The following is a 21,224-nucleotide window of genomic DNA, read 5'->3' on the forward strand; positions in this document are numbered from 1 at the left end:
ACCTTGTGATTAAATTTGGAGGCCATGAGGTCCACGTCCGGTATGCCCCAACGCAGGCAAATGGCCTCGAACACCTCCGGGTGAAGAGACCACTCGCCGGGGTCGACGGTGGTGCGACTGAGGAAGTCCGCCGCCCAATTGTCCACCCCTGGAATAAAAATTGCAGATAGGGCCGGGACGTGGGCTTCCGCCCAACGGAGAATGCTGGTGACCTCCCGCATTGCTGCAGCGCTGCGAGTGCCCCCCTGGTGGTTTATGTACGCCACGGCCGTGGCGTTGTCCGATTGCACACGAACTGGATGACCCTTCAGCAGATGAGTCCAGTGTCGCAGAGACAGAAGGGCCGCTCTCAGCTCGAGGACATTGATCGAGAGTTTGGACTCCGATGGAGACCAAATGCCCTGGACGGATCGGGGAGGAAACACGCCTCCCCAGCCCAAGAGACTGGCATCGGTTGTAACCACCAACCAGTTGAGCGGCAGAAGGACCTGCCCAGAAGAGGGGACTGCAACCACCAGCGGAGAGATGACCGCACCGGAGGCGAAAGATGGAAGGGATGATCCAGAGACTCCGGCGATTTGTCCCAGGAGGAGAGGATCGCCCGTTGGAGAGGGCGGGAGTGAAACTGCGCAAATGGGATCGCCTCGAAGCAGGCAACCATCTGCCCCAAGACCCGCATGCAGAAGCGGAAGGACGGTCGACGGTGGAGAAGGAGACCCCGAATCGCCCGACGGAGGATCAGTCGTTTTTCCGAGGGAAGACGTACCTCCGCCGCTCCCATGTCTAAAAGCATTCCCAGGAAGACCAGTTGTCTGAAGGGAGGAAGGGAGGACTTGGGGAAGTTGATGACCCAACCGAATCTCGCCAGAGTCTCTAGAGTGAGATCCACGCTGGCAACCGCTTGAGAAAGGGACGGAGCCTTGATGAGGATATCGTCCAAGTACGGTAGCAGAAAAACACCCCTGGAACGGAGTAAGGCCAAAACCGGGGGCCAGGACCTTGGTGAACACCCGGGGGGCTGTTGCCAGCCAAAGGGAAGGGCGACAAACTGGAAGTGGGAGGTCCCCCACGGCGAATCGGAGGAAGCGATGGTGACACCGGGCTACCGGAACATGGAGGTAGGCATCCTGTATATCGATGGAAGACATGAAATCTCCCTGCTCCAGGGAGGCCACCGCGGAACGGAGGGACTCCATCCGAAACCGTCGAAGGAGGAGAAAACGGTTGAGCTTTTTGAGGTCCAAAATGGGCCGCACCGAACCTCCCTTCTTGGGAACTACAAAGAGGTTCGAATAGAACCCTTGGAACCTTTCCTCTAGAGGAACGGGGGTAATCACCCCCCTGTCCAGTAAGCTTGAACAGCCGCGGAGAACGCAGCCGCGCTTTTCGGGTCCCGCGGGGGGCGGGAGCGAAAGAAACCGATCTGGAGGGAAGGACGCAAATTCGATTTTGTATCCGGAGGACACAATTTCGAGAGCCCAGGCGTCGGAGACGTGAGCCATCCAGATGTCCCTGAAAAGGAGGAGCCGGCCCCCCACCCCGGGTGGGTGGCGGCGCGCCTTCAGGCAGAGGACTGCTTTGCTGCAGGTGTGCGGGCAGCCTGCGGCCTGCGCCAGGAGGGCTGCGCCCGAAAAACGGCTTACCTACCGCTTATCCTGGGGAGGGGCCGAAGCGGCAGCTGCGGGGGGAGCCCCTGAAGTCTGCGGGAGGACCGAAAACGAGACGCACCAGGGCGTCCGCGGGGGGCGCCCCTGGCTTGGGGTTGAGGAAGATGGGTGCTTTTACCACCCGTGGCCTCCGAAATAAGCTCGTCTAGGCGGACCCCGAAAAGGCGGGAACCCGCAAACGGTAGCCCCGCCAAGGAACGTTTGGATGCAGCGTCCGCTTTCCAAACCTTCAGCCAGAGCTCCCTCCTGACGGAAACTGCCAGGGCGGAGGAGCGTGCAATAAGGGCTCCCGCATCAAGAGAGGCCTCACAAACAAAATTCCCGGCCCGAATAATAAGCTGGGCCAAGGAACGTAGGTCCTGGATGGGGACGTCCGAGTCCAACTCCTGTTCCAGCTGCGCACCCCAAGCAGAGATTGCTTTACCTGCCCAAGCAGAGGCAAAAACCGGTCTGAGAGCAGACCCGGAGGCAGCAAAAATGCCCTTGGAAAGGGTCTCCATGCGACGGTCCTCCGCTGACTGAAGAGAGGACCCGTCGGGAACAGGGATGGCCGTGTTTTTTGACAGACGGGCCACAGGGGGGTCCACCTTGGGTGGGGACGACCAGGTGGCCACGACATCGGCTGGAAAAGGATAGCAAATGTCCAGCTTCTTGGGATTGACAAAACGGGCGTCCGGGCGAGCCCAAGCCTTAGACACCACGGAGGAGAAATCAGAGTGGATTGGAAAGACTTTTGAGGCCTGCCTGGGTCTGATAAAGGAGACGCTAGCTGCGTCAGAGCTAGGGGGGTCATCTTGCACCTTAAAGGTGTCACGAATATCAGAGATGAGTTGACCCATCGCTGAGGCTAGCTTGGACGGCAGGGCCGAGTCCATTTCCAAATCTGAAACCGCCAATTCACCTTCAGAGAGCGAATCCTTTGGAGAGGAGAGGCCCGTCTGAGTGCGCACGCGTGGCAGGGAGAGGGAGGCATCCAAGGAGGAGGCTCGCTCTACTCTAAGACGCTTCTGAGAGTGCCTAGCTCGGGAGGGGTCACTAAGAAAGGGTGAACCCGCTGCAGCGGCAGAAGCGGTGGACCCGGAGGGCGCGACAGTAAGAGTGGCGTCCTGCGGGGTAGGCGGCCTGTCTATTAGGCGGCCCACGACATGAGTGAGGCTTTCCACGGCCTGGGACAGGGATCTAGCCCAGTCAGGCGGGTCAGAGGAAGCAGGGAGCGACACAGCGGGCTGCGGTGGAGCTCAGCATGCAGGACAGTGCGGATCAGACTGCCCCCGGGGAAAGGGTTCCCTACAAGCAGTACAGGCATGGTACCAAGGCTTGGCGGCTGCAGAAGGGTCTGACATGGTGGAAAAAATGTTGCACTTAAAGTGGGAGACCCCAGGGCAAAAGCGGAACGGGGATTACACCCAAGCAACAGTACTGGTGGCACTGAGGGGGTTAACAGTCCTACCAGACCCGGATGATGCAAGCGGCAGCGGAAAGGGGAGCAGACTGAAGGAGGCTGTGGAGGAGAGGCAGCAGGCACGGAGATGAATAGCTTCAGGATCGGACGGCAGAGAGGATTCCACGCAGCACTATGAGATGTGGAGCCCGACGAAACCGGAAGTAGCGGAGCGCATGTAGGAAGCTCCGCCCCCCCCTGCCGCGCTGAAGGAGAAGCAGAGCCGCGCGCGCGCGCGGCAAAATGATTTTAACGCCCGAGTTGGATGAAGTGCCAGCCAAGATGAAATGGCGCCGTTCGCGCCAAGTAAGCGGCCCCCGCCGCGCCTGGATGTTCCTGCCTACAGCCGTCCCCTGAAGGCAGAGTCCGTGCCCTGCCGCTAAATAAAGGATTTGTCCAGATAAAGTCCCCCCCAAATGATACCCGGTAAGGTTGCCGATCCGATATGCCCATGGGAGGGGGGGGGGGAGGGGGGCGGGGGGGATGTAGCAGCGGTGGGAGGAAGGAAGGGGAGGCTGGAGCAGCCACTCTCACCATACGCTGCCTTCCCCCTCAATCCATCCAGCAGGGTCGCCCCTTCAGCTGCTGGCACCGCAGTGGCAGGAAGCCGGGGGAGGGACTTGGCGTGCGGGCGACCCTTGAGCTGGCGGGACGCAGGGGAGCGAGGCTGCCCTGGTCCACCTTGTCTTCTGTGGGGAAGGCGGCAGTGCGGAATTACCGGCACTGGCGCAACTCAACCCCGGGAGAAACAGAGGGGTCTAATGCGCCTCTGTTGTCCCTGTAAGTAGAAAAAAATCGAATTAAAACAACAAAAAACGCAAAAATAAAAATTATAGGAAAACAACCCTCCTTGGACACTAAGCAAAAACTGGCAGTCTCTTCTCCAGGCTGAAGGGTATAGCTGATGGAGGAGGGGCTTACAGCTTTCACTTAGTGTCACGCCTCCTAGGGAGCAGAGCTATACCCATGGTTTCCTGTGTCCCCAAGGAATATGGGCGAGAAAGTGCAGTTGCATGTCACTGCTGTGGGTAGTCCGGAGTGCCACCACTTTTACATAAGGAATACCACAGTATGAAAGCGCTAACCTTTTTCTTGTGGATTCGTTGTATGATAAATCAATTACACTCTCAGGGCTCACGCACACATGCGTAGTTTCAGTCCGCATCTGATCTGCGTTTTTTGCGGATCCATTCATCTCAATGAAACCACAAAAGATGTGCTGTCCATATCCACAAATCCATTCCGCAGGCCCACAACAACAAAAATAGAAGATGACCTATTCTTGTCCGTTTTGCGGACAAGGATAGGACATTTCTGCAGCAGTAAAAAAAAATGGTGGCATGTACTCAGCTGGTATCAGATCTGTGGACCGCAAAACACTTACGGCTGTGTGCATGAGCCCTCATGGCGTCAGTTATGAAATGGAAGCCATGAGGCCGGAGATGATGGCCAGATGAATGTCAGCCAAAACTGCCAATTTCAACAAAACTAGCTGACCCATCTCATGTTTATGGGGGTTGTCCCGACTCTTCTCCGCAAGCAGATATCGAGGGGAAGAGGTGTCGAGCATGTTGCATTTTGCTCTGAGGAGCAGAGATGGTCTGGCAGTGGCTTGCTCCCTTCTACCTATTCAAAACAGTTGTGACTGTTTATCGGCAGCACATTCCCCTTTACACAGTGTGATGTGCTGCCAAAAACGGAGGATTTTTGGTGCTGCATGAATGATGCGGTCATTCAGCATATGAGTGTTTGCTCGTTTGTAGGGTGACTGGTGGCACATTTAAATGGGACAATTATTGGTGCATTCACTCTTGATAATAGCCACATCCTAAAAGGGCCCTTATCTTTGGTTTCCCTTTAACTATAAATGTTGCCAATGCTCACCTGCTGAAGCAGTCACCCAAATCAGCACAGCTCTCCCTGAATGACGCCATTAGTTCCTCCTTCTCTTCAGACACCAAGTCTGGGTTAATTAATGCCGCTCTCAGCAACAGGTGAGCCTCACTGAGGAGGTGAATACTGCCATAGGTCTTCACAGTCTCATATCTCTTGCTGTACTCTACCTGGTGCAGACAGAAGATAGAAAGGATGAACATGACAATTCAGAATACCATCAAAATCCTGCCCTGAAAATATATATTTTCTCAGAGTATTCCTTCTTTGCTAGTTTTTATCATCAATAAGGACTTTTAACCAAACAAAGATGAAGGACTGAAAACCATTTCCATTACTTCCATTGAGTGGCGGACTGACATGTGCACTACTACTCCATTCCTACAGGGGACTCTGAGACTCCGGTTAGATTCCTGTGGTAGGAGATCAATGCTGTTCATGGGATAACCTCTTTAACCCCTTCCCAACTGCCTAATAGAAACATACATCGGCGGTTGAGTATTTAAAGATGCGCCGGGTGCTGTTTTAAATAGAAGACATCCGGGGCTAATGTATGTAATCGACGATAACGTCAATCGTACACATTTAACCCCCTTAGATGCCATAGTCAAACGTGACCATGGTATCTGTGAGCTAAAAAAAAACAAAAAAAAAACGGGAGCACGCGCTTTCGGCTGCGCAAGGATCACGCTCACTCTAGCTAGGATCGGTGGAGCCGGATGGTGTGTGAAGCAGCCTCGGTCCTCCTGAATGATCCGAGGCTGCCACACATAGGTTCCTATGGAGACCAAGTCTGCTAATGCATTGGAGAGCTATTTAAAAAAAAAATTATTAAATAAAAAAATAGAAACATTTCCCAAAAGTAAAATAAAAATACATAAACAATTAAAAAAATCAACATTATAGGCATTGCTGTGTGCGAAAATGCCTACTACTAAAATATTAAATATTTATCACATACGGCAACGGAAAAAAACATCAAAGGATATAAACACCCCAGATTAAAGAAAGTGAAGACCGCCCGCAAAACATTAGCCCCCACACAGCTCTGTACACATAAAATAAAAGTTATGGTGATGCAAAGAAAAAATTACTTTCTCCAAAGTTTTTATTTTTATGTATTAAAACACAAGAAAAACTAACATACTGTATGTGGTGTTGCTGTAATTGTACTGACCCGGAGAATGAAAGTAACATAGGAAACGCTGTAAAAACAAAAGCCATAAAACTGTGGCTTTTGTAATTCTTTTTTATAATTCCACCCCATTTGAAATTTTTTCCCCACTTCCCAATACATTGTATGCAACTGTAAATCGTGCCATTAGAAAGTACAACTTGGCTTGCAAAAAACAAGTCCACATACAGCTATGTAAATGGAAAAATATAAGGCCACTTTCACACAAGTGAGTTCCACGCATTGGACTCGCAGCATGTGTCGGCGAGAGCACCCGTCCTGACCGCCCAGCACTGACCAGTCGGCATATCAATGCTATAACCTTTACAGTTCTGGAATGTATTGTATAACACTGACAGTATGATTTCAAGTGTGTGACTTTGGATTACGTGACTTCAGATTCAGGGACTTTAGGAGGGGACTAGAGTAAGTTAGATTCTTATCACTGCACTGTATTGTATTATTTCTCTTTTCTTGCGTAATCCCCATTTAGTATGTGTTCCATTATTGACAGCGCAGTCCAGTGCACATCTTGTCTAATGTATGCAGTCCTAGAACAGCCGTTTGAGGGTGCATATGTTTCTTCAAAATGTGAGCAAATTACCAGTTTGGAATCGCACATTGTGTATCTAAAAGGGCGAGTTTCAACACTGAGAAGCGGTTTTTAATTTGGAACGGGTAGATGTGGGGGAGGGTGGTAGCGAGGAGGCTCAGGAAAGTGAGGTAGCTAGCTGGGTAACAGTTAGAAAGCGGGGTAGAGGGAAGAGTGCCAGGGAGGCTAGCCCTGATCTGACACACCCCAACAAGTTTGCACGGTTGGTAGATGAGGGGGATGTCAGTTCATGGAGAGCACTGCTGCAGCCGGACACTTCCTCTGCCAGTCAGGTTAATGTCAGCTCCGGTAAGCAGGGAACCAGGAGAGCAGGGCAGGCCAGACAGGTGCTGGTAGTGGGAGACTCAATTAATAGGAGTATAGATAGGGTGATCTGTCACAAAGACCGGGATCGTCGAGCGATGTGTTGTCTTACTGGCGCTAAAGTTTGACACATCGCGTATCGGGTTGACAGATTACTGGCAGGGGCTGGAGAAGATCCAGTGGTCATGGTCCATATCGGAACCAATGACAAAGTTAGAGGTAGGTGGAGCGTCCTTAAAAATGATTTTAGAGATTTAGGTCACAAGCTTAGGGCAAGGACCTCAAAAGGACCGCAAGTCACACAAAAAAGACAGCGGGAGATTAGGGAGGTTAACAAGTGGCTCAAAAACTGGTGTAGGAAGGAGGGTTTTGGGTTCCCTGAGAACTGGGCTGACTTCTCTGTCGGCTACAGGCTATATCGTAGGGATGGGCTGCACCTCAATGGGGAAGGGGCAGCTGTGTTGGGGGAGAAGATAGCTAGAAGGTTGGAGGAGTGTTTAAACTAGGGACTGGGGAGGGTAATTACGTTATAGGAGGGGAAGATAGTGCAGATAGAGACCGGGGGCAAGTTAATGGGACTGGGGGAGGAATGGAAGGAGGGACTAGAACAGTTCAGAAGGAAAGGTGTAGGGTAAAAAATATACATAAACCTCTTAATTGTATGTATACTAATGCCAGAAGCCTGACTAATAAAACTGGGGAACTGGAATTAGTGATGTGTGAGGAGGACTATGACATAGTGGGAATAACTGAGACATGGCTGGACGATAGCTATGACTGGGGAGTTAACGTACAAGGTTACAGTCTGTTTAGAAAGGATCACCAAAATCGGAGAGGGGGAGGGGTCCGCTTTTATGTAAAGTCCTGTCTAAAGCCCACACTCCGGGAAGATATAAGTGAGGGACATGAACATGAGGAGTCACTGTGGGTAGAAATACATGGAGGCAAAAACAATAATAAAATACTAATAGAAGTTTATTATTAGCCATCTAATATACCAGAATCCACAGAAAATCTAATTCTAAACTAAATAGATGAGGCAGCCAATCATAATGAGGTCGTCATTATGGGGGACTTCAACTACCCAGATATAGACTGGGAAACTGAAAGCTGTACATCTCATAAAGGAAACAGGTTATTGGCAATAACCAAAGACAATTACCTTTCCCAACTGGTTCAGGACCCGACTAGAGGGACGGCCATACTGGACTTAGTATTAACCAATAGACCTGACAGAACAACAGATGTGCAGGTTGGGGGACACCTGGGAAATAGTGACCATAAAGTAATAACCTTCCAATTGTCATTCAAAAGAGTGTTTCTTCAGGGAGAAACAAATCGCCGGGCCCAGATGGCATACACCCTTGTATCCTAAGAGAATTAAGTAATGTCATAGCAAGACCCTTATTTCTGATATTTAACCTCTTCAGGACACATGACGTACCGGTACGGCATGTTGTCCTGGTACTTAAGGACACATGACGTACCGGTACGTCATGTGTATTTCCGATCACCAACGCCCGGCGGGCGGTGATTGGAAAAAGGTGCCTGCTCAAATCATTGAGCAGGCACCTTGGATAAATGCGCGTGACCCCCTCGTGTCGACGATCGCCGCAAACCGCAGGTCAATTCAGACCTGCGGTTTGCGGCTTTTACCTGCGGTTGCGGCGGGCGGTGCCATCGGGTCCCCCTGCGGCTGTAGGGGGGACCCGATGGCATGGAAGGCAGCGCGATGCTTAAGGAAGGCAGCGCACTGCCTTCCGGTGACGAGTAAAAAAGCTGTTATTGTGTAAAACTTACATAAATAAAAAAAGTATACATATTAGGTATCGCCGCGTCCGTATCGACCGGCTCTATAAAAATATCTCATGACCTAACCTCTCAGATGAACACCGTAGCAAATAAAAACTGTGCTAAATAAACCATTTTTTGTCACCTTACATCACAAAAAGTGTAATAGCAAGCGATCAAAAAGCCATATGCACCCCAAAATAGTGCCAATCAAACCGTCATCTCATCCCACAAAAAATGAGACCCTACTAAGATAATCGCCCAAAAACTGAAAAAACTATGGCTCTCAGAATGTGGAGACACTAAAACATGATTTTTTTTTTGTTTCAAAAATGATATTATTGTGTAAAACTTACATAAATAAAAAAAAGTATACATATTAGGTATCGCAGCGTCTGTAATAACTTGCTCTATAAAAATATCACATGACCTAACCCCTCAGGTGAATACCGTAAAAAAATAAAAACGGTGTAAAAAAAGCAATTTTTTGTCACCTTACATCACAAAAAGATTAATAGCAAGCGATCAAAAAGTCACACTCACCCCAAAATAGTGCCAATAAAACAGTCATCTCATCCCGCAAAAATCATACCCTACCCAAGGTAATTGCCCAAAAACTGAAAAAATTATGGCTCTCAGACTATGGAAACACTAAAACATGATTTTTTTTGTTTCAAAAAAGAAATCATTGTGTAAAACTTACATAAATAAAAAAAAAAGTATACACATTAGGTATCGCCGCATCCGTGACAACCTGGTCTATAAAAATATCACATGATCTAACCTGTCAGATGAATGTTGTAAATAACAAAAAATAAAAACGGTGCCAAAACAGCTATTTCTTGTTACCTTGCCTCACAAAAAGTGTAATATAGAGCAACCAAAAATCATATGTACCCTAAACTAATACCAACAATACTGCCACCCTATCCCGTAGTTTCTAAAATGAGGTCACTTTTTTGGAGTTTCTACTCTAGGGGTGCATCAGGGGGGCTTCAAATGGGACATGGTGTCAAAAAAAACAGTGCAGCAGAATCTGCCTTCCAAAAACTGTATGGCATTTTCCTTCTGCGCCCTACCGTGTGCCCGTACAGCAGTTTACGACCACATATGAGGTGTTTCTGTAAACTACAGAATCCGGACAATAAATATTGAGTTTTGTTTGGCTGTTAACCCTTGCTTTGTTACTGGGAAAAATGGATTAAAATGGAAAATTTGCCAAAAAATAGAAAATTCTGAAATTTCATCTCCATTTGCCAATAACTCTTGTGGAACACCTAAAGGGTTAACGACGTTTGTAAAATTTGTTTTGAATACCTTGAGGGGTATAGTTTCTTAGATGGGGTCACTTTTATGGAGTTTCTACTCTAGGGTTGCATCAGGGGGGCTTCAAATGGGACATGGTGTAAAAAAAAACAGTCCAGCTAAATCTGCCTTCCAAAAACCGTATGGCATTCCTTTCCTTCTGCGCCCTGCCGTGTGCCCGTATAGTAGTTTACGACCACATATGGGGTGTTTCTGTAAACTACAGAATCAGGGCCATGAATATTGAGTTTTGTTTAGTGCTGCAGCGATTAATCAACGTTATCGATAATATTCGATAACTGGATTCGTTGTCAACGAATCCCGTTATTGAATAATCGGCCGATTCGTTGCTATGCGGGCGGGAGCGAGCGGGCGGGCGGTCAGACGCTATGCCTGCGGGTCCTTGAACTTTAGATCACCGCATCTTTATTACCTTACAATGAAGCTCCAGTAACAGGCAGAGCGGGCGGCGGCGTAACGTCACTTACTCACGTGACTCGCACGCTCCGCCTGCTTCATTCATAAAGTAGATGGAGCAGGCGCGTCACGTGAGTAAGTAACGTTACACCGCCGCCCGCTCTGCCTGTTACTGGAGCTTCATTGTAAGGTAAAAGAAGATGCGGTGATTTAAAGTAAAAGTTACTGCCGGTTAAGGAATACTGCTGTGAGCGGCGGGGCCAGGGCTGTTATGGGGAGGGGGATCTGTGTATGGCACTGTTATGGAGGGGATCTGTGTATGGCACTGTTATGGGAGGGGGATCTGTGGAGGACACTGCTATGGGGGAGATCTGAAGATGCTATATAGTGTCATCCATAGATCCCCCCATAGCATAGTCATCCACAGGTCCCCCTCCCCATAACAGTGCCATCCACAGATCCCTCCCCCCACAACAGTGCCATCCACAGATCCCTAACCCCACAACAGTGCCATCCACAGATCCCTAACCCCACAACAGTGCTATCCACAGATCCCCCCCATAATAGTGCCATCCACAGATCCCCCCCATAATAGTGCCATCCACAGAACCCCTCCATAACAGTGCCATCCACAGAACCCCTCCATAAGTGCCATCCACAGATCCCCTCCATAAGTGCCATCCACAGATCCCCTCCATAAGTGCCATCCACAGATCCCCTCCATAAGTGCCATCCACAGATCCCCTCCATAAGTGCCATCCACAGATCCCCTCCATAAGTGCCATCCACAGATCCCCTCCATAAGTGCCATCCACAGATCCCCTCCATAAGTGCCATCCACAGATCCCCTCCATAAGTGCCATCCACAGATCCCCTCCATAAGTGCCATCCACAGATCCCCTCCATAAGTGCCATCCACAGATCCCCTCCATAACAGTGCCATCCACAGATCCTCTCCATAAGTGCCATCCACAGATCCCCTCCATAAGTGCCATCCACCGATCCCCTCCATAACAGTGCCATCCACAGATCCCTTCCATAAGTGCCATCCACAGATCCCCTCCATAAGTGCCATCCACAGATCCTCTCCATAAGTGCCATCCACAGATCCTCTCCATAAGTGCCATCCACAGATCCCCTCCATAAGTGCCATCCACAGATCCCCTCCATAACAGTGCCATCCACAGATCCCCTCCATAACAGTGCCATCCACAGATCCTCTCCATAAGTGCCATCCACAGATCCCCTCCATAAGTGCCATCCACCGATCCCCTCCATAACAGTGCCATCCACAGATCCCTTCCATAAGTGCCATCCACAGATCCCCTCCATAAGTGCCATCCACAGATCCCCTCCATAACAGTGCCATCCACAGATACCCTCCATAACAGTGCCATCCACAGATACCCTCCATAACAGTGCCATCCACAGAACCCCTCCATAACAGTGCCATCCACAGAACCCCTCCATAACAGTGCCATTCACAATTTGTTTTAATATGGCCTTTGAACATAATTTTTCAAGTAAAATCATATAAACCCCTTTTTTTTGTCATTTTGGTGTTTTTTCCCGATTAATCGATGAAATTATCGACAACTAATCGATTATTCAAATAATCGTTAGCTGCAGCCCTAGTTTTGTTTGGTTGTTAACCCTTGCTTTGTAAAAGTAAAAAAAATATTAAAATGGAAAATCTATTTTCCATGAATTTTTTGTGGAACACCTAGAGTTAACAAAGTTTGTAAAATCCTTGAGGGGTGTAGTTTCTTGGATGGGGTCACTTTTATGGAGTTTCTACTCTAGGGGTGTATCAGGGGGGCTTCAAATGGGACATGGTTTCAAAAAAAAACTGTCCAGCAAAACCTACCTTCCAAAAACCGTATGGCATTCCTTTCCTTCTGCGCCCTGCCGTGTGCCTGTACAGCGGTTTACGACCACATATGGGGTGTTTCTGTAAACTACAGAATCAGAGCCATAAATATTGAGTTTGGTTTGGCTGTTTACCCTTGCTTTGTAACTGGAAAAAAAATTAATAAAATGGAAAATCTGCCAAAAAAGTGAAATTTTGAAATTGTATCTCTATTTTCCATTAATTCTTGTGGAACACCTAAAGGGTTAACAAAGTTTGTAAAATCTGTTTTTAATACATTGAGGGGTGTAGTTTCTAGAATGGGGTCATTTTTGGGTGGTTTCTATTATGTAAGCCTCGCAAAGTGACTTCAGACCTGAACTGGTCCCTAAAAATTGGGTTTTTGAAAATTTCGGAAAAAATTTAAATTTTGCTTCTAAACTTCTAAGCCTTGTAACATCCCCAAAAAATAAAATATCATTCCCAAATTTATCCAAACATGAAGAAGACATATAGGGAATGTAAAGTAATAACTATTTTTGGAGGTATTACTATGTATTATAGAAGTAGAGAAATTGAAACTTGGAAATTTGCAATTTTTTAAAAAATTGGGGTAAATTTTTTTTTTTTTTTACTTCATTTTACCAGTGTCATGAAGTACAATGTGTGATGAAAAAACAATCTCAGAATGGCCTGGATAAGTCAAAGCGTTTTAAAGTTATCAGCACTTGAAGTGACACTGGTCAGATTTGCAAAAAATGGCCAAGTCCTTAAGGTGAAATAAGGCTGTGTCCCAAAGGGGTTAAGGACTCTAAAATGACAGGGAGTGTTCCACAGGATTGGCGCATGTGGTGCCAATAATCAAAAAGGGTCCAAAAACAGAGCCAGGAAACTATAGGCCGGTAAGTTCAACATCTGTGGTGGGTAAACTGAAGGTTGTCTAAGAGATGCTATCTTGGAATACCTCAATGAAAATAAGCAAAAAACGCCATATCAGCATGGCTTCGTGAGGGATCGGTCATGTCAAACTATTTAATCAGTTTCTATGATGAGGTAAGTTTTAGACTTGACAGCGACGAATCAATGGATGTCGTATATCTGGACTTCTCCAAAGCATTTGACACTGTATATAAAATGAGAATGCTTGGACTGGGGGAAAACGTCTGTATGTGGGTAAGTAACTGGCTCAGTGATAGAAAACAGAGGGTGGTTATTAATGGTACACACTCAGATTGGGTCACTGTCACTAGTGGGGTACCTCAGGGGTCAGTATTGGGCCCTATTCTCTTTAATATATTTATTAATGATCTTGTAGAAGGCTTGCACAGTAAAATATAATTTTTTGCAGATGACACTAAACTGTGTAAAGTAATTAACACTGAAGAGGACAGTATACTACTACAGAGGGATCTGGATAGATTGGAGGCTTGGGCAGATAAGTGGCAGATGAGGTTTAACACTGACAAATGTAAGGTTATGCACATAGGAAGGAATAATGCAAGTCACCCGTACATACTTAATGGTTAAACACTCGGTAACACTGACATGGGAAAGGAGCTAGGAATTTAAGTGAACAGCAAACTAAGCTGCAAAAACCAGTGTCAGGCAGCTGCTGCCAAGGCCAATAAGATAATGGGTTGCATCAAAAGGGGCATAGATGCCCGTGATAAGAACATAGTCCTACCACTTTACAAATCACTAGTCAGACCACACATGGAGTACTGTGTACAGTTCTGGGCTCCGGTGAACAAGGCAGACATAGCAGAGCTGGAGAGGGTCCAGAGGAGGGCAACTAAAGTAATAACCACAATGGGTTGACTACAGTACCCTGAAAGATTATCAAAATTAGGGTTATTCATTTTAGAAAAAAGATGACTGAGGGGAGATCTAATTAATATGTATAAATATATCAGGGGTCAGTACAGAGATCTATCCCATCATCTATTTATCCCCAGGACTGTGACGAGGGGACATCCTCTGCGTCTGGAGGAAAGAAGGTTTGTACACAAACATAGAAGAGGATTCTTTACGGTAAGAGCAGTGAGACTATGGAACTCTCTGCCTGAGGAGGTGGTGATGGTGAGTACAATAAAGGAATTCAAGAGGGGCCTGGATGTGTTTCTGGAGCGTAATAATATTACAGGCTATAGCTACTAGAGAGGGGTCGTTGATCCAGGGAGTTAGGGTACTTTCACACTTCCGGCAGAGGAATACAGCAGGCAGTTCCGGAAAGTAGGTTCCTGCTTTCCGGCACTAATACATTCGTATGTAAAAAAAATGCATTCCAGCAAGTGTTCCGGATTTTTGGCCGGAGATAAAACTGTAGCATGCTGTGGTATTATCTCCTTCCTGATCAGTCAAAAAGACTGAACTGAAGACATCCTGATGCATCCTGAACGGATTGCTCTCCATTCAGAATGCGTTTGGATAAAACTGATCAGTTCTTCTCCGGTATAGAGCCCCTAGGACAGAACTCTATGCCGGAAGAGAAAAACGCTAGTGTGAAAGTACCCTTATTCTGATTGCCTGATTGGAGTCGGGAAAGAATTTATTTCCCCTAAAGTGGGGAATATTGGCTTCTACCTCACAGTTTTTTTTTGCCTTGCTCTGGATAAACTTGCAGGATAATAGGCTGAACTGGATGGATAGCCTTATAAACTATGTTATTATGTTAGTATTATGTCAGTGTTATCCAGTACATTCCAGACCTGTAAGGGTTACAGGGTTACATAGCATCATAAATCAATATAATACTATGCAACTCACTTAGTGCTGGCAGCTCTCGCTGACACATGCTGCGAGTCCAATGCGTGGAACTCGCTCGTGTGAAAGGGGCCTAAAAGTTATGGCTCTGGGAAGGCTGGGAGTAAAAATGAAAAAAAGAAAAAAAAATGGCCCAGCCCTGAAGGGGTTAAATAGGACATGTCATCTCAAAATGTAGTCCAATGTGCAGGCAGCAGGTTACAGAGCAGACTGTTTGGGGAATAAGATTCATTAAAACAAGTATTTTATACATTTCGTTTTTTTACTTCAGCTGTACATGGGGAGGAGTTATCACTGACTGATACCATTCTTTACACAGGCAAACTGCGGGATGATTATTGGGAAAGAATCTTCATTCCTGATAATAGACCCGTGTAAAGGTGCCGCAGATCACCCAGTGAACGAACAAAAACACTTGTTCATCGGATGTTTAAGTGGACACCGCAATCATCATTTCTGAGCAGCAGATTGTTCTGTGTAAACAGTGATCTGTGCCCAGAAACGATGAATCTGTAGACAGTAGACACTGTTCGTCCCCATAATGTGTTAGTTAGAGGAGGAAAGAGCTTCATCTACATGCAGCAGTTACTGGTAAGGAACAGTCCCTTCTCAATAATTGCCCGCTGACCCAAGCACATATGACTGCTTCTTAATTATGTATACAGATAAAGCTGTCAGTCTCTGATTGTTGTCCACAGGGGCGGACTAAAAGGGGTTGTCCGAGTTATATAAAAATAAATTATATAAAAGCACTGCATATCTGATGGTCAGCAATATGTACATAAGCTAAGTAGAGTTGTTGAGATACAAAAATTTTGATTAGATTTCAATACCATAAAAAAGTATTGCGATACTCTATACCACGCAAAAAAAATAAAACACCAAAAAAGCAGCATGCATTCTGCAGTTTATGGAACGTCCGGCCCAGTCCGATCCTATTTTTTTGGGGTGGGCAAGGTGACAAAAAAATGGCGGATCGCGCGTTTTTTCTTTTACGGCGTTCATTGCATAAATAATAAATATGTCTGTTATCTGTATTTGACACTCTTTTAAATAGAGTAAATAGGGCTGCAAGGTTCTTTTCCCTTTATAAACATGGCGGATGCTGCCTCAGGTTTGTTATGCACATGTCAGCAGTGACGTCTCCTTCTGTGCTGCCGATGTGGGTACGTACGTCATAATGGACATGCGCACTTTGACCCTAGACACGCTGAGCCCGACATGTGGAATTTGCCGGACGCCATGACCCTGGATTCATGAGTTAGTGTATTGCCTCTCCCCTCCTCCTTCTTCCCCAGCAGTATGTATCCAAGTATGATGAATTACTAATTGCACTATGCACTTTACACACATGAAATCTAATTGATAATCATTAATAGTTTATGAATTTTGTATATTTAACACTGCATATTATGAATATAATTATGTCAAGTGCTGTATATCACTTATCACTATCCCCAAGCTATTTGGATCTTTTTATATCATGATTTTGTGAAAGATGTATTTAGTATTTGTGAAGGTTTATGTATTAATTGTTTATTGAATTGGTATAATTATCTGGACTATAAAGTATGTTGCATTATGTCCTCACTTTTGCTTGAGAAAGGCTCTAGTGCTGAGCCGAAACGTTGCGCTGCCCACATGGGTGAATAAAAGGTGATTGTTTTTTCATTTAATCCTTGGAGTGCTGCCTTTTTTTTGATATTTTGTATACAAGGACTGCTTATCCTTTGGGCCGTGCACCCTTCTACTGACTGAACCCTTTGTGCTGCCTCATTTTTTATATCTATCTATCTATCTTTATATATATATATAAATCCACTCAGCTCCTCCTGCTCTAGAACATGCTGCGGGCAGATTGCACTTCACTTTGTGATGACAGGTTCTCCTTAAGGCCTCATGCACACAACTGTATCCATTTTGCAATCTCAAAACCATGGATCTGCAAAATATGCCTACCAGTCATGTGCCTTCTGCTGATTTCTGACTCCCATCAGTAGAAATGCCTATTCTTGTATGCAATACGGACAAGAATAGGCCATGCTCTATAACGTGCGGAACGGCCACAAGGATGCGAAAGATGACATCCGTGTGCTGTCCGCATTTTTTGTGGACCCATAGAAATGAATGGGTCTGTGTGTGATCTGCAAAAGATGTGAATAGAGCATGGACCAAAACTATAGTTGTGTGCATGAGGTCTAAAGCGGTTTGTCCTGTTCACATCTATATCAAACACAACCCCCAGCTATATGCCACATAGCAGACTGTTCACATGTGATAACCACTGACAGCATTTACAAAGGCCATTTATCAAGCAAATTGATCAGGATAAACAGTGCCATAGGTTATAGGTCTACCCCAGACAGGGCAAAGTGCGGACAACACTATACTTCAGTAACTGGAAATGTCACTAGCACTATTTGCACTATTTCATCAGCTTATTCACAGCATTTCATAAAACTGACACTTTATAGAACAAGACTACATTGCCCCATAAGCCATTTTCACCGGCTAGTCAGGGCTTCGTACTCTGCAGAGAACACACCAAGAGACAGTTTTGCTCCAGTGCAGTCACCTCAGTCTTCTGACCACCAAGGATCTTGTTTCTGGACTTGTTCTCTAATGTTCGCAGGAGGCTGTTGAATGTGCTATTTACCCAGCTATTTCTATACCCACATTCCTCCTAAATACACACTGAGGATAAGACTCCACGTTCCTAACTCCTGATGCAGCTTTTGAAGCCAAAACCAGGAGTGGATCATAAGGGAGAGAAAATATAAAGGACAGCGGCCACCTCACCTCTTTGTTTTGGCTCCTCAAACAATGTGTGCTGGAGTGAGATGCATCGAGTTCCTGCTGGCTATATACCATCCATGTGTGTTGCCTCTGATATGCACCAAATAATTTACAAAGAGATGCAGGCCTCAATAAATATGGCCCATCATTTTGCAGTTTGTTACCAAAAAATTAAAATGACACCATCTATTAGCTGGTGTAGGTTCTGGCATGTACAGTTGTTTAGAATAATAGCAGTCAGACATCACTAACCTGATCAATCACTGTTTTTGGTAGAAATGATATTTCTACATGGCAAATAATTTACTAGCAGGTGTAGTAGAGTAATAGAAATCCAACAGACCCAACAGTCATGACATGCATGCTGCTGATTCTCTGTAATCCAATCACTTATTAAAAGGGGCATGTTCAAAATAATAGCAGTGTGGAGTTCAATTAGTGAGGTCATTCATTTTTTGAAAAACAGGTGGCAATTATTGCCCTTATTGAAGGAAGGCAGCGAATGTTGTACATGCTGGTTACAGTGCATTTCTCTCTGACATTCTGAGGAAAATGGGTCGTTCCAGACATTGTTCAGAAGAACAGTGTACATTTAATTCATTGATTGAAAAGTTGATTGGAGAGGAGAAAACATATAAAGAAGTGCAGAAAATTATAGGCTGCTCAGCTAAAATGATCGCAAATGCTTTAAAATGGCAACCAAAAGCTAAAAGACATGGAAGTAAGCGAAAAACTACCATTCAAATGGATAGAAGAATAACCAAAATGGCAAGGACTCAGCCAACAATCAGCTCCAGGAAGATCAAAGAAGGTCTAAAGTTACCTGTGAGTACTGTTACATTTAGAAGACGCCTATGTAAAGCCAAGCTATCTGCAAGAAGCCCCTGCAAAGTCCCACTGTTGAAAAAGACGTGCTGAAGAGGTTACAATTTGCCAAAGAGCACGTTGACTGGCCTAAAGAGACATTTTGTGGACTGAAGATTGTTCTTTTTGGGTCTAGTGGCCGGAGACAGTTTGTCAGACGACCCCCAAACACTGAATTCAAGCCACAGTATACTGTGAAGACAGTGAAGCATGGTGGGGCAAGCATCATGATATGGGGATGTTTCTATTACTACGGTGTTGGGCCTATTTATCGCATACCAGGGATCATGGATCAGTTTGAATACATCAGAATACTTGAAGAGGGCATGCTGCCTTATGCTGAAGAGGAAATACCCTTGAAATGGGTGTTCCAACAAGACAACGACCCCAAACACACCAGTAAACGTGCAACATCTTGGTTCCAGACCAACAAGAATGACGTTATGGAGTGGTCAGCCCAATCCCCGGATCTTAATCCAATAGAAAACTTGTGGGGTGACATCAAAAACGAGATTTTTGTGAAACTCACCTGTAAAATCTCTTTCTCGCGGGGTTCATTGGGGGACACAGGACCGTGGGTATAGCTTGCTGCTGCCACTAGGAGGCGACACTAGGCTGAAAAGTGATAACTCCTCCCCTGCAGGCTATACCCCCTCCAGCCTGGAGAGAGCATATCAGTTTGTGCCCAAGCCATAGGAGTAGGAGAAAATAACATACGGTAAACAACCAACAACTGACCAACGCCAGTCAGATCAAACCAGAACTGGGGCCATACTGGCTCCACAACCGCCAACAATCACAGCAAACAGAAATTACTGGGTGGGAGCTGTGTCCCCCAATGAACCCCGCGAGAAAGAGATTTTACAGGTGAGTTTCACAAAAATCTCGTTTTCTCGCTGGTATCATTGGGGGACACAGGACCGTGGGACGTCCTAAAGCAGTCCACGGGGAGGGAACAAAGCACATGCCCATGGAGAAAAAACGTCCTCGAGGATGCGTAACTCACTGCCGCCTGCAAGAATTTGCTGCCTGGAACAGTATCCGCCGGTGCCTAGGAAGGCATCCGGTAAGACTTGATGAACGTGTGCCCGGAAGACCAAGATACTGCCTTCCACACTGGAAGCTACTGCATGAAGGAGATGGACCCGAGAAGCGCCGACCGCTGGTCGGGTGGGCCAAGACTCAGCTGGGCGTTGCCTACCCGAGGGCGAATGCCCGAGCAACTGTTGAACGGATCTATCTGGAAAACAGCCTTTGGAGGCCGTCAGCCTTGACAAGGACCCCAGGATAAGAATTGGTAGAAGTCCGTAGGGCTGTAAGTGCTAGACAAGGACAAGCAAGCTCAGAGGCCAAATCACATGGCTGATGGAGAGCTCGGTCCGTGTACTACGAGGGAGAAAGAAGAGAAACCCATGTCTGTGAGGTGTGGAAAGGCGACCACCTTCTGCGAAAAAAGAGGATCCTGGACGGAACACTGCCCTATGTTCATACTTAAAGAAAAAAATACGTACAAGAAAGGCGTATCAACTCAGAGGAAAAAATAAATAAAAAAAATAACGCCACCAAACAGCTGGCTCCTGGCCGCAGCTGTGGAAGTAGAACTAAAAGGCCAAGCCCGTAGGATTCACCTCTGGTCCAGAGAACGCCCCCTAGGGAGCGGAATATTGGTAGACCAACGCCCTTATAGCCATAGAGGCTGGTGGTGAGATTTCTAGTGAGAGAAGCTGCCTGAGAATCACTAAGAAACAAACGCCTGAGCCAGGCGTGCCCCACTGCAGGCCAAAGTATCAATACCACACGGGAAAGGTAAAGTAAAGCCAATGTGAGCACCGCTAGTGATGGGAAGCCCCGTCAGTGACTATATTTCAACAAAGCGGCAACGCTGCCTGGAAGGGCAGATGAGTGGAACAAAGATGAGAGAAAAACTCTTGCCGGGTGAAGTTAGACTACGCTCCACCCATCTTGGGAAGGCTCTCAGTCCACCCCCGGAATGAGCAGTGAAAGAACAGCCACCATTGGCTTGAGGTGACGTAGATATCACTGACATCTGAAGAGAGGTAGCACCAATGGCGTTATGGTATGTGTACTAGAATCCAGGTCCCGCTTAGAACGGCAATCTAGTGTTGACGAGTGCCGTAGGGACTGATCTACCCAGTAGAACGCACTCAAAAGGTAGGTGCTGATCAGCCATGGTAACTACACCATCGCCACACCCGAGCCGACGACAGAAGGACAACAGTTAATAATAATAATGAAGAAAGACCGGCACTCACTGTAGTCTTCAACAAAAGATGATGTCTTTATTGGTCACAAACAATACTCTGACGCGTTTCGGCTCACATCAAGAG

General features: G+C 46.6%; 1 protein-coding gene across 1 annotated transcript in view; it reads right to left on the bottom strand.

Annotated features, from left to right (window-relative positions):
- HPS3 (HPS3 biogenesis of lysosomal organelles complex 2 subunit 1) overlaps positions 1-21,224 on the bottom strand; it is an 80,227-nt gene that overhangs the window by 16,413 nt on the left and 42,590 nt on the right. Inside the window, exon 10 of the mRNA XM_040428033.1 lies at positions 4,993-5,171. Within this exon, the coding sequence (XP_040283967.1) occupies positions 4,993-5,171 (179 nt within the window). The remainder of the gene's footprint in view (positions 1-4,992; positions 5,172-21,224) is intronic.

The sequence above is a fragment of the Bufo bufo genome, chromosome 4 (genome assembly GCF_905171765.1).
Source record: "Bufo bufo chromosome 4, aBufBuf1.1, whole genome shotgun sequence".
NCBI classification, from domain to species: Eukaryota; Metazoa; Chordata; class Amphibia; order Anura; family Bufonidae; genus Bufo; species Bufo bufo.